This window comes from Lynx canadensis, chromosome A1, assembly GCF_007474595.2.
Source record: "Lynx canadensis isolate LIC74 chromosome A1, mLynCan4.pri.v2, whole genome shotgun sequence".
Lineage (NCBI taxonomy): Eukaryota > Metazoa > Chordata > Mammalia > Carnivora > Felidae > Lynx > Lynx canadensis.
This window is the reverse complement of record NC_044303.2, coordinates 5,864,904-5,881,752: the sequence shown is the minus strand read 5'-3', so window position 1 is coordinate 5,881,752 and position 16,849 is coordinate 5,864,904. Positions and strand designations below refer to the sequence as shown.

At 39.3% G+C, this 16,849-nt stretch overlaps 1 protein-coding gene across 1 annotated transcript in view; it reads left to right on the top strand.

Moving 5' to 3' along the window:
• The window catches only part of LOC115514197 (phospholipid-transporting ATPase IB-like), a 74,706-nt gene that overhangs the window by 26,817 nt on the left and 31,040 nt on the right, over positions 1-16,849 (top strand). Inside the window, exons 13-14 of the mRNA XM_032592725.1 lie at positions 3,619-3,757; positions 9,865-9,929. Of these exons, the coding sequence (XP_032448616.1) occupies positions 3,619-3,757; positions 9,865-9,929 (204 nt within the window). The remainder of the gene's footprint in view (positions 1-3,618; positions 3,758-9,864; positions 9,930-16,849) is intronic.

The window sequence follows — 16,849 nt, the reverse complement described above, 5'->3', positions numbered from 1 at the left end:
AGACTCCGAGCTGTCAGCACAGAGCCCGACGCGGGGCTTTAACTCACAAACTGCGAGATCATGACCTGAGCCGAAGTCGGTCACTCAACCAACTGAGCCACCAGGGCGCCCCCATTTTGATTATTTTTAATATAACTTCTTGTCAAATTGGTTTCCACACAACACCCAGTGCTCATCCTAACAGGTGTCCTCCTCAATGCCCATCACCCACTTTCCCCTCCCCCCCCAACCCCCATCAACCCTCAGTTTGTTCTCAGTATTTAAGAGTCTCTTATGGTTTGCCTCTTTCTTTTTTCCCCCTTCTCCTCCCCCATGGTCTTCTGTTAAGTTTCTCAAGATCCACATATGAGTGAAACATATGGTATCTGTCTTTCTCTGCCTGACTCATTTCACTTAGCATAACACTCTCCAGTCCATCCACATTGCTACAAAAGGCCATATTTCATTCTTTCTCATTGCCAAGTAGTATTCCATTGTGTACATAAACCACATCTTCTTTATCCATTTGTCAGTTGATAGACATTTAGGCTCTTTCCATAATGTGGCTATTGTTGAAAGTGCTGCTATAAACATTGGGGTACACGTGCCCCTATGCATCAGTACTCCTGTATCCCTTGGGTAAATTCCGAGCAGTGCTATTTCTGGGGCTTAGGGTAGTTCTGTTTTTAATTTTTTGAGGAACCTCCACACTGTCTTCCTGAGTGGCTGCACCAGTCTGCATTCCCACCAGCAGTGCAAGAGGGTTCCCGTTTCTCCACATCCTCTCCAGCATCTATAGTCTCTTGATTTGTTCATTTTAGCCACTCTGGCGTGAGGTGGTATCTCAGTGTGGTTTTGATTTGTATTTCCCTGATGAGGAATGACCGTTGAGCATCTTTTCATGTGCCATCTGGATGTCTTCTTTGGAAAAGTGTCTATTCATGTTTTCTGCCCATTTCTTCATTGGATTATTCATTGTTTTTTGGGTGTGGAGTTTGGTGAGTTCTTTACAGATTTTGGATGCTAGCCCTTTGTCCGATATGTCATTTGCAAATATCTTTTCCCATTCCATCGGTTGCCTTTTAGTTTTGTTGATTGTTCCCTTTGCAGTGCAGAAGCTTTTTTATATTGATGAGGTCCCAGTAGTTCATTTTTGCTTTTATTTCCCTTGCCTTTGGAGATGTGTCGAGTAAGAAATTGCTGCAGCTGAGGTCAAAGAGGTTTTATCCTGCTTTCTCCCCTAGGGTATTGATGGTTTCCTGTCTGACATTCAGGTCCTTCATCCATTTTGAGTTTATTTTTGTGTATGGTGTAAGAAAGTGGTCTAGTTTCATTTTTCTGCATGTTGCTCTCCAGTTCTGCCAGCACCATTTGCTAAAGAGACTGTCTTTTTTCCACTGGATACTCTTTCCTGCTTTGTCAAAGATTCGTTGGCCATACATTTGTGGGTCCAATTCTGGGTTCTGTATTCCATTGGTCTATGTGTCTGTTTCTGTGCCACTACCATACTGTCTTGAGGATTACAGCTTTGTAGTAGAGGCTAAAGTCTGGGATTATGATGCCTCCCGCTTTGGTTTTCTTCTTCGATACTACTTTGGCTATTCAGGGTCTTTTGTAGTTCCATTAAAATTTTAGGATTGTTCTAGCTTTGAGAAGAGTGCCAGTGCAGTTTTAATTGGGATTGCATTGAATGTGTAGATTGCTTTGACATTTTAACAATATTTATTCTTTCAGTCCATGAGCATGGAGAGTTTTTCCATTCCTTTGTGTCTTCTTCAGTTTCCTTCATAAATTTTCTATAGTTTTCAGCATACAGATCTTTTACATCTTTTTTTTTTTTTTTTTAGCTACAAGAGTGTCTAATATTCTGCCTGGTGACTTGTGTTAATTTCCACAGTTCCAGCTGATGTTATGTTAATTAGTTATATGGCTACTGTCTATGGACTTTTTGGTAACTACTGGGACATAACACCAAAGATGTGTCAGGGTCAACTAGTTCTGTGAAATTGGTTCTTATAGATAATTCCATGCACATTGCTATGACTCTACTTGTTTTCAGTTATAGGGAGGGATTTTCTGATATTCCTAGCTCTTGTGGCCAGTAGCACTTCTTTTCTTCTTGAATATTTTTCCTTAGGACACTCATAAGATTTAAATTTGTTTCCTGTTGGGTAAGAGTAAGAAAGACAATCTCCACATTTGTATCAATAGTCAGTAAGTACATCATAACTTAGTAACTGCTAAAGTAATTAATTTTCGTGTTGCCAGTATCACTCAATTGGTAAAATATGAATCTGACATATTGGCTGATTGAATTAGACTTGATTCTGAGGTTCTCTGGCCTCAAATTCCTTTGAATAATTCCTTTTTTTAATACAACATCTTTATTGAGATATAATTCACATACCATACAATTCCTCCATTTAAAGCATACAATCTACAGTTTTTAGTATATTCAGCTGCATAATATCTATATTCGATAGAATTGTGCAACCATCACCATAATGAACACAATATTTTCAACATCCCTCTCAATCCCCATATCTGTTAGTATTCACTCTCTGGTACCCTCCTACTCTCTTGCCCAGCCCCATGCAGGCATTAATTTCCTTTAGTCTGTATAGATTCACCTCCTCTGGATATTTCATATAAATGGAATCATAAATATTAGTGACTTGCTTCTCTCATTTAGCTTAATGTTTTTAGGATTTATCCATATTGTAGCACGTACCAGTATCTCATTCATTTTCAGTGACAAATAGTATTCCATTGTGTAGGTATACAGTTGTTTATGCATTCTTCTGTCAAAGGACATCTGGATTGTTTCCACTTGGCTGTTGTGAATAATGCTTCTGTAAGCACTCATGGAAGTTTTCATGTGGGCATTCTTTATTTCCTGAATATACCTGAGAATGAAATTGTTGGGTCATATGGCAACTCCATATAACCATTTGAGAAGCTGCCAGACTAGTTTTCCAAAGTGGCTGCACCATTCTCCATTCCTACCACCGTGTATGAGGGTTCCAATTTTTTCACATCCTTGCCAACACTCGTTACTATCTATAACTTGGTATGGCCACCCTACTGGGTACGAAGCAGTTTTCTCACTGTGATTTTAATTTACACTTCTTTAATAATGTTGAACATCTTTTCATGTGTTTTTTGATTATCTGTGTATCTTTTTTTGGAGAAATGTCTATTCACATCCTAATTTCCTAATTATAATATGTTAGATATTATTCTACTCACTTTCTAAATGTTAACTCTCACAATAATTCTCTGAGTCATTTCCCCCCTACTTTGCCAGTTATAGATGAAGAAATGAAGGCATGGAAATTTAAGTAATGTGCTTATGATCGTTTGCAGATCATAACTTGTAGTAATTTGTAGAGTTAAGACATGGATCCATGAGTCTATGCTTTTAACTATCATGCTACACTGCCTCATACTGTAACAAGCTAGGGACAAACAGACCAATGGAAGAGACAAGAAAAAAGTATGCGTGTGTGTACAGGTATGGGACTTCACATAATAAGTAGAATGCGTATCTTTTGTCAAAATTTGCCCAATTTATCCCGTCTTAAAATTTTTTTTATCTTAACTAATAATAAAAAATATCTCTTTGAAAAAAACGTCTAGGAATTTCTGCTGCTTGGTGCCACAGCCATTGAAGATCACCTTCAAGCACGTGTTCCAGAAACGATAACAACTTTACTGAACGCAAACATAAAAATATGGGTCCTGACAGGAGATAAACAAGAAACTGCAATTAACATAGGTAATAGATACAAAGTTTTTAAAAATCTGGTTGAACAGGTATTCTAAATATATCCTAGTATCAAGAATGAATGAGCTTCCTTCAAGTAATTGTTTTATATGTCTTTGGGGAAAATGGAGTGCAATGGAACCTTGCCATCGCATGGCAAAAAATTTAAACAAACCAAGCAAAGCAAACTGTTGTGTCTCCTTCACATTGTTGAAATAGACTGCAGAATGCTGACATGAGTAGTATGTAGTTTCTTGTTCCTTTCCTTGGAAACCTGAAGTTATGGCATATTTTCTCTATAATGTGTATACCTATCTTTGTATTATATATGTTTATTCATAAATATTTTGATTATTAGAATATTCAGCTGTTTTTTCCCCAAGCTCCAATGTCACTTTTTTTGGCCCCTTTCTCCCTTAACTTTGCTGTATGATTGTGTCTTAGGGTTGAGGTGTGCAGAATAGGAGTTGAAAAATTAACTGTTAGCTGTGCATGTTCAAATTTCAGTGGTGACAAGGAATTGAAATTATGATTTTTTTTCATACTCATCATGGCACCCAGCTCTGTTTAGATGAACATATATGATAAAATGAGTCTGTGTGCACCAGACACCCTTCACTTGTTGTCTCCACTCATTTGTTTACTCTGCATTCGTTCATTTAATGAATATTGGACACTTACTAGATATGAGGACACTCTAGGAGCTGGGAATGAAAACTTGAGTAATACTCTCTTTCTTCATGAAACTTATATACAAGTAGAGAAGATAAAATTAATAAGCAAATCACTGCGTATTATATTACAATCAGTGCTAAGAATAAAAACAAAGAAAGGCATAGCAAGAGGTAGAGAAAGTAATTAAATAGAACGCCTGTTAAGGAGGTGACTTTCGAAGCAGAGACCCAGATGGAAAGAAGGAGCAAGCATCGGGAAGGTCCCTGGGATGAGTGTTCCAGGCCAGGAGTATGGTGAGCGCCGTGGCCCTGGTACGGGCGTGTGTGTGCTCGAGGAACAGTCGAGAGGCCGGTGTGGTTGGAGTACAGGGAGCAAAGCAGAGAAGACAGGAGATGAGAATCTGCTGTAAGAAATGTGTACCCTTTCAAGCAGGAGAGGAATATGGTCTCATTTGCGTTTCAACAATATCTGGTGGCTACCCTGTGGAGGCTGGGCCGAATCAAGTCAGGAGATCAGGTAGCGAGCTTTTGCGGACGTCTAGACAAGAGACGGTGGCGACTTGCACTAGGATGTGATGGGAAGGGGAGCGAGGGACCAAATTCGGGGTACATCTGGTAGGCTGATCTGTCAGCCCTCACTGATGAGGGTGCAGTGGGCACAGAGGAGTCTTTCAAAGAGTTTTGCTGTGAAGGGGAGCAGAGAAATAGGGTGTAGCTGGAAGAGAACACAGAGTCAGTGAAGGGTTGGTTATTTTTGAAGGATCGATTTTAACATCTCTAAACATCAACTTCTTCTTGTCTGTAAAATGGGGATAATGATAATATTTTTAACCTCATAGGGCTCTTGTGAGGATGCCTTGAGGTAGTCTCTGTGAAGACCTTAGCTTGAGGTGCAGCATTCACAAGTCCTTCACGAATGCTAGATATTCATGTAATTATTAAGGACTCAGAGGACGATGTAGTCACTCATTTATCCACCTGGCAAATATCTGAGGACACACTATGCATATGCTCTCCTTTGGCCAGCTCTCCCGTATTTTGGCTTTAGTGTGACTTGCTATGTTTCTTGATAACCATGACCTCAGTGACCACAGTAACTCAGTGTATATCCTGTGAAGGGGCTTAGCTGACCCAGCACCACAAAGGAGAATGACTGCTCTCTTCCTATCTTCCTAAAGTGCACCCTATCATTCTTTACAAACCCGCAACCTGAGGACTGTTTGTTTCTCCTAAGCCTTCAACTGTCTCCTCAGCTCAGGACTGAAACCCTACCTAGATGAGACACAGCCATTGTTATTAGTAGCGGAATTTTTATCCTTACTGAATGAAACTTATTTTTGTTAGGAGAAGTCTGTAATTCACTTGAAGGATTCTTTGCTCAGAATAATGGATTCTTAGAAAACAGCCATATTAAATTGCATCCATTCAAAAAAAAATGTACAGTAACTCTGGTGGACTTGAAGGAAGAAAGGAAACAAACTCTCTAATTTCTTAAAGCAGGGCTTGCAAACATCTGGAAGAATCAGGCAGGATAAGAGTGAGGGGCAGTACACACGTGTCGGAGGAGGAAGCCCACAGGGGGAACACTGGCCCCCCAGGGACAGTGTAGTCTTTCCTTTTGGAAATGAGAGTCCGCTGTTGGCACAGGTTTTTTGCTTTTAAAAGATGATTCAGAATTCTGTATTTTGATGCGGAATATCTTGATACGTAGATGTGGGCTCAAATGTATAAAATTCTGTAAGGGCAAAGCAAAACATGTCTGTTGCCTGAAGGCAGCCTACAGTCCCCTGACACCTTTTGAGTACTGGGTCCCAGAGTGAATTTTATTGTCCTCCCTTAGAGGCTACGCCTGCAGAGATGAGCTAAAAATGGAGTCAATGAGCTTTGATATAAACCAAAGAGCATGCTGATATAATTTGTTTTCTTAGAGGCTTTCCGGGCCATTTTCTTTTCCAAGAAATGCAATAGCCTTTGGTTAGAGAGCTCTCACCTTACTTTCATGAGTCTGAATGGGGGGGAATGGATTCAAAAAGAAGACTGAGCTGTGTCTGAGAGCTGACATCTTTGTATCTTTCAAAGATAATCTAGAGCATAGTGGTTTAAAATCACAGACTTCGGAGTTACAAAGACCACGTTTTGAGCCTGAATCTTCTGCCTTTGCATTTACAAGCTTGTGCTTTTGTGGGCTTTTCTAATCCTCAATTTCCTCATTAACAAAATGGAGATAACCATGATACCTCTGGTGATTGTGACCATTAAATGAGATGCACATGTACGGTTCTTTCTGAAATACTGGGTACAGTGAGGGCTTTAAAAATGTTGGCCGCTGCCTTTGTGAATGTTGTGGCAGTTCTAATCACTGCCATCTCTCACGGAGCTCAAGTTGGCTAATGCTGTGCACTTAAAAGACTAAACAGTCTTGTTACTGGTTACAAACAAAATTGGATCAAGGACTTGGCAGGAGGTTTACTTACTGACATACGTTCAGGAATCAGTATGTCAGGATCGGGTTTGAGGACTCCTGTCACGTTTGTTGTCTGTTTTCTAAGACTACTAGTTCTATTAACTTCTGAAAGCTTCCTTCCTTCCTTTATCTTTCTTTCTTTCTTTCTTTCTTTCTTTCTTTCTTTCTTTCTTTCTTTCTTTCTTTCTTCTTTCTTTCTTTCTTTCTTTCTTTCTTTCTTTCTTTCTTTTCTTTCTCTCTAATGTTTATTTATTTTTGAGAGAGAGAGAGAGAGAGAGAGAGACAGAGTGTGAGCAGGGAAGGGGCGGGGAGACAGGCAGACACAGAATCCAAAGCAGGCTCCAGGTTCTGAGCTGTCAGCACAGAGCCCGACATGGGGCTCAAACCCATGAACTGTGAGATCATGACCTGAGGCGAAGTCGGACGCTTAACCGACTGAGCCACCCAGGCGCCCCTGAAAGCTTTCTGATAACACAGTTCAACACAATCTGCTGCTTCTCAACCTCAGCAGCATTTATACTATTATATTTGGCTTACCAGTATGTTGTTTTTTTTTCCTCGTTTGTGTTAGCTTTGATTCCTTAGGTTTTAAGAGGCTTATAATACATACCTGTCGTAAATCTTCCTTTGCACCCAATATGATGCTGGTACGAGTAAGCCATCAGTGCCTGCATACTGATTTAAATTTTCATAATATATGGAGACTTTTAATTTTATTTATTTTTTTATTTCAGACACTTTTTGCTTCAAGTTTTTATTTAAATTCTAGTTAGTTAAAATATAGTGTTGTATTGGTTTCAGGAGTAGAATTTAATGGCTCATCACTTAATATATAACACCCAGTGCTCATTCCAAGTGTCCTCCTTAATACCCATCACCCGGTAAGCCCATCCCCTCCCACCTCCCCTCTGGCAACCTTCAGTTTGTTCTCTCTCATTAAGAGCCTCTTATGGTTTGCCTCCCTCTCTCTTTTTCCCTCCTTCCCCTACTTCATGTTTTGTTTCTTGAATTCCACTATGAGTGAGATCATATGGTAGTTGTCTGACTTGTTTTGTTTAGCATAATACACTCTAGCTCCATCCATGTCATTGTAAATGGCAAGATTTCACTCTTTTTGATGGCTGAGTAATATTTCATTATATGTGTGTGTATACATACATATATGTGTGTATGTGTGTGTGTGTGTGTGTGTGTGTGTGTGTGTGTATCTCACCTCTTGTTTGTTCATCCATCCATTTGATGGACTTTTGGGCTTTTTCCATTTGGCTATTGTTGATAATGCTGCTGTAAACATTGGGGTGCATGTGTCTCTTTGAATTGGTATTTTTGTATCCTTTGTGTAAATATCTAGTAGTGTCATTGTTGGGTTGTAGGGTAGTTCTATTTTTAACTTTTTGAGGAACCTCTCTATATGGAGACTTTTTAGCCTTTGTTTATATAGAGCCAGCAGCAGCAACAGCTTCAGGACAGAAGAAGTTTCTTCTTGGGGGCAGCACTGGAACCGACAGGTGGAGGCTGGCTTGTCTGTGTCTGGCACAAATATTAATTCTCCAACCCGCATGCTGGCACAGAAACTGACAGCATTAGGCAGTTAACTTTGTCAGTAACTTATTACAAAGTAAAAGTGGAAACATGAACATTGCAATAAAATTTATCAGGAAATCTTGGGGCGCCTTAAATCAGTCATTTAAGTGTCTGACTTCAGCTCAGGTCATGATCTCATGGTTCCTGGGATCAAGCCCCACATTGGGCTCTCTGCTGTCAGTGCAGAGCCTGCTTCGGATCATCGGTCCTCTCTCTCTGCCCCTTTCCTGCTCCCCCTATTTTTCTCTGCAATATAAGTGAACATTTAAAAAATGTATCAGGGAATCTTTAGAATTCTTAGAAGAGTTTAGAAACTCTGGTTTTGAAAACTGCTGTAGCAATGCAAAGCGAATATCCACAGGCTTCAAAATAGAAATTAAAGATCATTGCATTCTTTAGGGAAAAAAACCACGATTTACACAGGAAGCATCAGATGAACCAATAACTGATGAGGAAGATCATTTAAGAATGATTATCTCCTGGGGGGCCTGGGTGGTTCAGTCAGTTAGGCATCTGATTCTTGATTTTGACTCAGGTCATGATCTCACGGTTCATGGGCCCGAGCCCCACGTCAGGCCCTGCACTGGCAGCATGGAAGCTGCTTGGGATTCTCTCTCTCTCTCTCTCTGCCCCTCCCCCACTCATGCTCTCTTTCTCTCAAAAATAAACTTCAAAAAATTTTTAAAAGTGGTATTGTATAAATTTATCTTTAAACGTTTTCAACGTTTATTTTTGAGACAGAGACAGAGAGAGAGAGAAAACATGGAGCAGTGGAGGGGCAGAGAGAAGGGAGACACAGAGTCCAAAGTCGACTCCAGGCTTTAAGCTGCCAGCACACAGCCCGATGCAGGGCTCGAACCACGAGAACTGTGAGATCATGACCTGAGCGGAATTCGGATGTTTAACCAACTGAGACACCCAGGTGCCCCCTGAGGTGTATACTTTGATCATCACGTTGAATGCTTTGAGCATTGGGTGGGTTTATTTCTTTTAACCACACCTAGGATTTTATTAGTACAGTGGGAACAATATGTTGACATAGTGGCTTGATACAACAGAACTTGGATTCCTCAGGACGTGGAATTGATACACAGTATGAACTGAATCTCATGTCACAGAGAGATAATAAAAATCCACAGGCATTTAAAGGTACAGATTTAGCCATTAGTTACATGCCGTTTCCCAACCATTTCTACTTAAATTGCTGATTAAGATAAAAATGAAGCGATGTTTCAATTTTTTCCCTCCACAATCCCTTGCTCAGTGTTTGTGATAAGCCTCTAGACTTTGAACTAGTCGTAAGACAGTATGGTGAATAGAGAATATAAGTAGATTTTTCATTAAAAACATGAACTCATGGAAGGCAATATGTGACCTCTTTCTTTGTCACTTTGTAGCATATTCCTGTAAACTGTTATCAACTAAAATGCCTTGTATTCGATTGAATTCAAACTCACTCGAGGTAAGTGACTTTAAAAATTCTATTTAGGGGCGCCTGGGTGGCGCAGTCGGTTAAGCGTCCGACTTCAGCCAGGTCACGATCTCGCGGTCCGGGAGTTCGAGCCCCGCATCAGGCTCTGGGCTGATGGCTCGGAGCCTGGAGCCTGTTTCCAATTCTGTGTCTCCCTCTCTCTCTGCCCCTCCCCCGTTCATGCTCTGTCTCTCTCTGTCCCAAAAATAAATAAACGTTGAAAAAAAAAAAAAATTTTAAAAAATAAAATAAAAATAAAAAAAAATTCTATTTAATACGAGTATACCCAATTTGTTACTTGAGTGTTCCCCAACACCTTAAAATCTGCGTAAGTTGTCTTGAACTCCTACTCAAGTCCACTGGAACATTACCTCTGGTTCTGACTTCTTTCTTTCTTTTTTTTTTTTTTAAAGATTTTTCTTTACATTTTTTTATTTTTGAGAGACGGGGAGAGACAGAGCACAAAGGGAGGGGCAGAGAGACACAGAATCTGAAGGAGGCTCCAAGCTCCAAGCTGTCAGCACAGAGCCCAATGCGGGGCTCAAACTCACAAACCATGAGACCATGACCTGAGCCGAAGTCGGACGCTCAACCGACTGAGCCACACAGGCGCCCCTCTGGTTCCCACTTCTTGCCTCATTCTTAGGCTAGTCCTTCATCACCCTGTTCCCAGCATCATACCAAACCCAGCACTCAGATACTTGATTTTAAAAATGAAAAAAAAAAAAAAAAAGAAAAATATGTGCATATAGCAGTCTTTACCAGAATTTTGAGTAGATACCTGGCATTTACATTGCAAGAATGAAAGGATTTTGGAATCCAATACTGAACATCCTTGCCCTTAAAAATTAAATGGCTACGGGGCGCCTGGGTGGCGCAGTCGGTTAAGCGTCCGACTTCAGCCAGGTCACGATCTCGCGGTCCGTGAGTTCGAGCCCCGCGTCGGGCTCTGGGCTGATGGCTCAGAGCCTGGAGCCTGTTTCCGATTCTGTGTCTCCCTCTCTCTCTGCCCCTCCCCCGTTCATGCTCTGTCTCTCTCTGTCCCAAAAATAAATAAACGTTGAAAAAAAAAAAAAATTTAAAAAAAAAAAAAAAATTAAATGGCTACAGCCATTTATTTTCTGTTAATTTTTTTTACTGTATAATTTTCATACTCACTTTAAAGAATTTTAAATAGATTTCATCTATTACATTTCATTCTTTTTTTTAAATGTAGTTCTGAGTTTCTGACACATATCATTATTATTCTCCATGAAAAAACTTTAAAAATATTTCTACTGGGCAGATCAGCTGGTGATGAATTTCCTGGTTTTTTGTGAGAAAGTATTTCTCTTTCACATTTGAAGGACAATTACACTGGATATAGAATTCTAGGTTGGTATTTCTTGTTCTTTCAGTACTTCCTTCTCAACTGTGTAGTTTCTGATGAGAAGCCTGCTATTTCTTACTTTATTCTTCCCTTCTGGCTTCTTTCAACATTTCTTCTTTGCCTTTGATTTTGTGGTTTGAGTGTGATATGCCTAGGTATAGATTTTTTTTTTTTTTTATCATGCTTGGTGTTTTCTAAGCTTCCTGGGTCTATGGTTATGTGTTTGCCGTTAGTTTGGGAACATTTTTAGTCATTAGTACTTAAAATTCTCTTTGTTTTGTTCTCTTACTCTTCTCCTTCTGGAATTCCAGTTGACTGTATGTTGTTAGATCTTTTAAATTGTCCCACAGTTCTTGAATATTCCATTTGGGATTTTTTTTCTAATTCTTTTTACTGTTTGTATTTCAGTTTGGGAAATTTCTGTTGACATAATTCAAGCTCATTAATTTTTAGACTGTGTCCAGTCTATTGTTGGGCTCAATAAGGGCAATCTTCTGTTACAGTGTTTTTTATTTCTAGCATTTCATTTTTATTCTTTAAGTGTTTCCATCACTCTGCTTATCTTCCCCATATATTGTCTATTTTTCCATTACAGTCCCTAACATGTTAATCATAGTTTATTTTATTTTTAAAAGATGTTCATTTATTTAATTAGAAAGACTGTGAGTGAGGGTGGGGCAAAGAGATCATGAGAGAGAGGATCCCAAGCAGGCCCTGTGCTATCACGAACGGTGAGATCATGACCTGAGCCAAAATCAAGAGTCAGATACTTAACTGATTGAACCACCCAGGAGCCTCAATCATAGTTTTTTTAAATTCACTGATACTTCCAAAATCTGTGTTATCTTTGAATCCGGTTCTGATGCTTGCTTTAGCTCTTCAGATATGGTGCTTTTTCTTGCCTTTAGCATGTCTTGTAATTTTTTGTTGAAAGCTGGACATGATGAATCTGGTAATAGAAATTGAGCTAAAGGCCTTTAATGTAAAGTTTTATGCTAATCTGGCCATACTTAATGTTTGTTGCAGCTGCACACACAAGAAGTTCCAATTTTTTTTTTCCATAGACATAGCAAAAACAGCCTGTAATTCATAAGGATCACAAAACACCCCAAATAGCCAAAGCAATCCTAAGAATGAAGAACAAAGCCAGAAGCCTCATACTTCCTGATTTCAAAATATATTACAAAGTTACAATTATGAAAACAGTATGGTACTGACATAAAGACAGAGACCAATGGGAAAGAATAGGGTACAGAAATAACCCATGTATATGGATTACAGGGATGCCAAGAATGCACACTGGGGAGAGGACAGTCCCTTCAAAAAATGGTGTTGGAAAAGCTGGATATCCACATTCAAAAGAAAAAAATCAGATCCTGTCTTAGTCCATTCTGGCTGCTATAACAAAATACCACAGACTGGCTAGCCTATAAACAACAGAAATTTATTTCTCACAGTTTTGGAGACTGGGAAATCCACAACCAAGGCACCATCACGGTCATGTTCTGGTGCTGGTTGTCTTCCTGGTTCATAGCTGGTGCCTTCTAAGCTGTGTCCACAGGTGGTGAAAGGGGCTAGGGATTTCCGGAGTCTCTTCCATAAGAGCATTAATCTTCATGACATAATTACTTCTCAAAGGCTCCACCTCCTAATATCACTGGGCATCAGGATTTGAACATATGAATTTTGGGGGACACAAACATTCAGACCATAGCAGACTCTTACATTACAGCATACACAAAAGTCAAGTCAAAATGGATTAAATACTTAAACAGAGACCCCAAACTGTAAAATCCTAGAAGAAATCATAGGGGGGAACCTGCTTGACATTGAACTTGGCACTGATTTCTTGGATACGATAACAAAAGCACAGGCAATAAAAGCAAAAATAGACAAGTACCACTAAACTAAAAATCTTGACTATATTTTGTTAAATTTGTCACTAGGTACTTTATGTATGTGGCTATATTGGAACTGGAACTGTATGTACAGCTTAATTTTCCAATTATTTGCTCCTAAAATACCAAAAGTTTAATTTTTTAAAGTTTAATTTGAGAGAGAGAGAAAGGGAGAGAGAGGAAGAGAGAGCGTGAGCAGGTGAGGGGCAGAGAGAGAAAGAGAGAGAGAGAGAGAAAGAAAAAGGGGGAGAGAAAGAATCCCAAGCAAGCTCTGCACTGTCAGTGTAAAGCCTGATGCGGGGCTCGATCTTTTGAACTGTGAGATCATAACCAAAATCAAGAGTCAGGTGCTTAACTGAGCCACCCAGGCGCTCCAATTCTGAATTCTTGATAGTGATAATTTATATTCTCTCTTTTTCTGGATCAGTATAGTAATGGGTTTACCCATTTTGTTGATCTTTTCAAAGAACCAGATTTTTGACTTTGTTATTTGCTCCATATTTTGTCTGTTTTCAATGTCATCGATTGTTACTCCTGTCTTTATTACTTATTTCCATCTACTGCTTTGTGTTTAATTTGTTCTTCAGTCTTTTTGAGGTGTATGTATATTAACCCTGTCTTTCATGATCTTTGTTCTGATGTTTTGCTATTACTGGGGGCTTTGCTGGGGAGGTACTGGGGTCCCTCCCCTCCAGGGTTAAGCAACTCCCAGAGCTAGTAAACAACTTGCCCAGTGAATGTGCGTTTCTTATGCAAACCGACCAATCCAGAGCCCGTGCCCCTGCCACCTACTTTATCAGGTTCTCACCTTCTGGGCCACTATCCACTTGCCCTAAGCCCCAGAGCCAACTGAAATTATTCAAACTCGCAAAATCCTACATCTGCTTACCCTGTCTCACCTGTCCCTTTTTGGGGAAAGCACAATAAAGGTTCTTGCCCACACTTTCCTTCTGTTCCCTTTGCCTTCTGACTGAACTCAGTGCTGTCCCATGTGTCCCCCCCCCCCCCATCTCCACTGTGTTATTTGCTTCCGTATCTTGGGATCTGTGAGTATCACAAATTGTCTTTTCAACGGCAATTGTCTCCCGATCTTTTGGCCTTAACTGTATCTCAAATTTTCTATTAATACACTGTATTTTAGAACAGTGTGTTACTTTCCAATCGCTGCATAGCAAATGACCACCAACTTAGCAGCTTAAAGCAACATAAATTTTTTTCGTCTTACGGATTTCACGGGTTAGGAATTTGACATGTTTTGGTTCAGCTCAGTGTCTTACTGGGCTGAAATCAGGATGTCAGCTGGCTGTGTCCCCGTCTGGAGTCTCAACTGGGGAAAAAGCCACTTTGAAGCTCCCTTAGTTGGTTGGCAGAATCTACTTCCTTGTGTCTGCATGAGGTCCTGTCTTCTTGCTAGCTGTCAGCCAGGGACTGCTCTCGGGAACTAGAGGTCACTCGTAGGTCCCTGCCTTGTGGCTCTCTCTGCAACATGGCAGTTTACTTCCGGGCCAACAAAAGAACATGTGCTGCAGCTTGGAATATCTCTGTCCTTTTGTCTCTGACCTTTAATACCTCTTTTGAAAGAGTCTACCAGATGAGGTCAATGGGAAGGGATTGTATGGAGCATGCACATTGGTGGGTGGGAATCTTAAAATCCTGCCTACCACGAGGCGAAAATTCAGGTGATTATTTTTCAACGTATTTTCTAACTTAAGCACTAAAACCATAATTTTTCTTCTATGCATTGCTTTAGCTGTATTCCATAAATATTAGTGTTATATTTTCAATAAGGTTATTTCAAAATATCCAATTTTCACTAATTTCTTCTTTGACCCATGGCTTATTTAGAAGTGTGTTAAATTTACATATATTTGGCATGTTTCTAGATGTCTTATTGTTACTTGTTTTTAATTCAATTTAATTCTGGACAAAGGACATGTTTTAATTGGTCTTAATCATTTTGAATCCATTAAGACTCGTTTTACGTTCTAGTATATGGTTTCAGTAAAATGCTATGTGCAAATATCAGTTGAGTCACGGTGACTGAGTCACTGTTGTAATAAACTGTCCTCATTGTATTTTTAGCCATTCTATCAATTTCTGAAAGAATTAAAATTATACTGTAATTTTGAATTTTATATTTCTCCCTTTTATTCTACCCATTTTTGCTTCATATATTTTGAGGCTCTATTGTTAGGAAATATAATTGCTATTTCTTTCTGAAAAATTAACTTTTTAATCATTATGAAATGTCTCTGTTTTTGGTAATATTTTCTCTTTAAGGCTATGTTATCTGATATATCACTTCAGCTTTCTCATTATGGTTAACTCTTCATGGCACATAATAATGGTGTTATCTTTTCTAATATTTTCCTTTATTTCTCAATTTAGTTTGCATATACTTTGAGGGTTGTATATAGCCTTTGTATTATTTTATTAAATTAAAAAAATTTTTTTAATGTTTTATTTATTTTTGAGAGATAGAGCGTGAGCAGGGGAGGGGCAGAGAGAGAGGGAGACACAGAATCTGAAGCAGGCTCCAGGCTCAGATCAGTTAGCACAGACCCTGATGCGGGGCTCGAACTCACGGACCGCGAGATGATGACCTGAGCCGAAGTCAGATGCTCAACTGACTGAGCCACCCAGGCACCCCTAGTCTTTAATAAGTCTCTTAAGAATATAATAAAGATAGAATAAAATGTTATGTTTTGTTAACTCTTCTACTGTTAAATATTAGATGAAGGCTGAGTTATACTTTTTATTTCTCCAAATTATATACAGCAAAGGCAGCTGAGACATGTGTTCAAATTTGTGTTTACAAAGTTTGTGACTTTGTGGGTCTTGGTTGCATAATTAGAATTTTCCAGAAGCTAGTCTTGTGAGTGAAAGCTGTATTTCACTTCCATATTGTGATTTCCATGGTGATCTTGGTACTTTGTTTCTTTAAGATTTTCTGTTTTAAGTTCTTGTAAACTTTAGAGTTATGTCATTTTCAAAACTCATTATTCCTGAATGGATAAAGAAGATGTGGTTTACACATACAATGGAATACTACTTGGCCATAAGAAAGAAAGAATGAAATCTGGCCATTTGCAGCAACGTGGATGGAACTGGAGGGTATTATGCCAAGTGAAATAAGTCAGTCAAAGAAAGACAGATACCATATGTTCTCACTCATATGTGGATCTTGAGAAACTTAACAGAAGACCATGGGGGAGGGGAAGGGGAAAAAAAGTTACAAACAGAGAGGGAGGGAGGCCAACCACAAGAGACTCTTGAATACAGAGAACAAACTGAGGGTGGATGCGGGGATGGGGGAGAGGGGAAAGTGGGTGATGGGCATTGAGGAGGGCACCTGTTGGGATGAGCACTGGGTGTTGTATGGAAACCAATTTGTAATAAATTACATTACAAAAAAAAATTTACCACGTTAGTAGAGATTTTAAAGCAATCTCAATGCTTCATATTCACACATTTATTGAAAATAATGTTGCAAAAGAAAAATGGAGCCTCCGATTATAACAAAAATTGGGAAGGAGTGTCATTTTCCATTTAGCAAGCCAGCTCACCATTCATTTCAAGACATCAAAAAAGAAAATATTTAATATTATAAAAAAACAAAACTCATTATTCCTAAATAATTACTG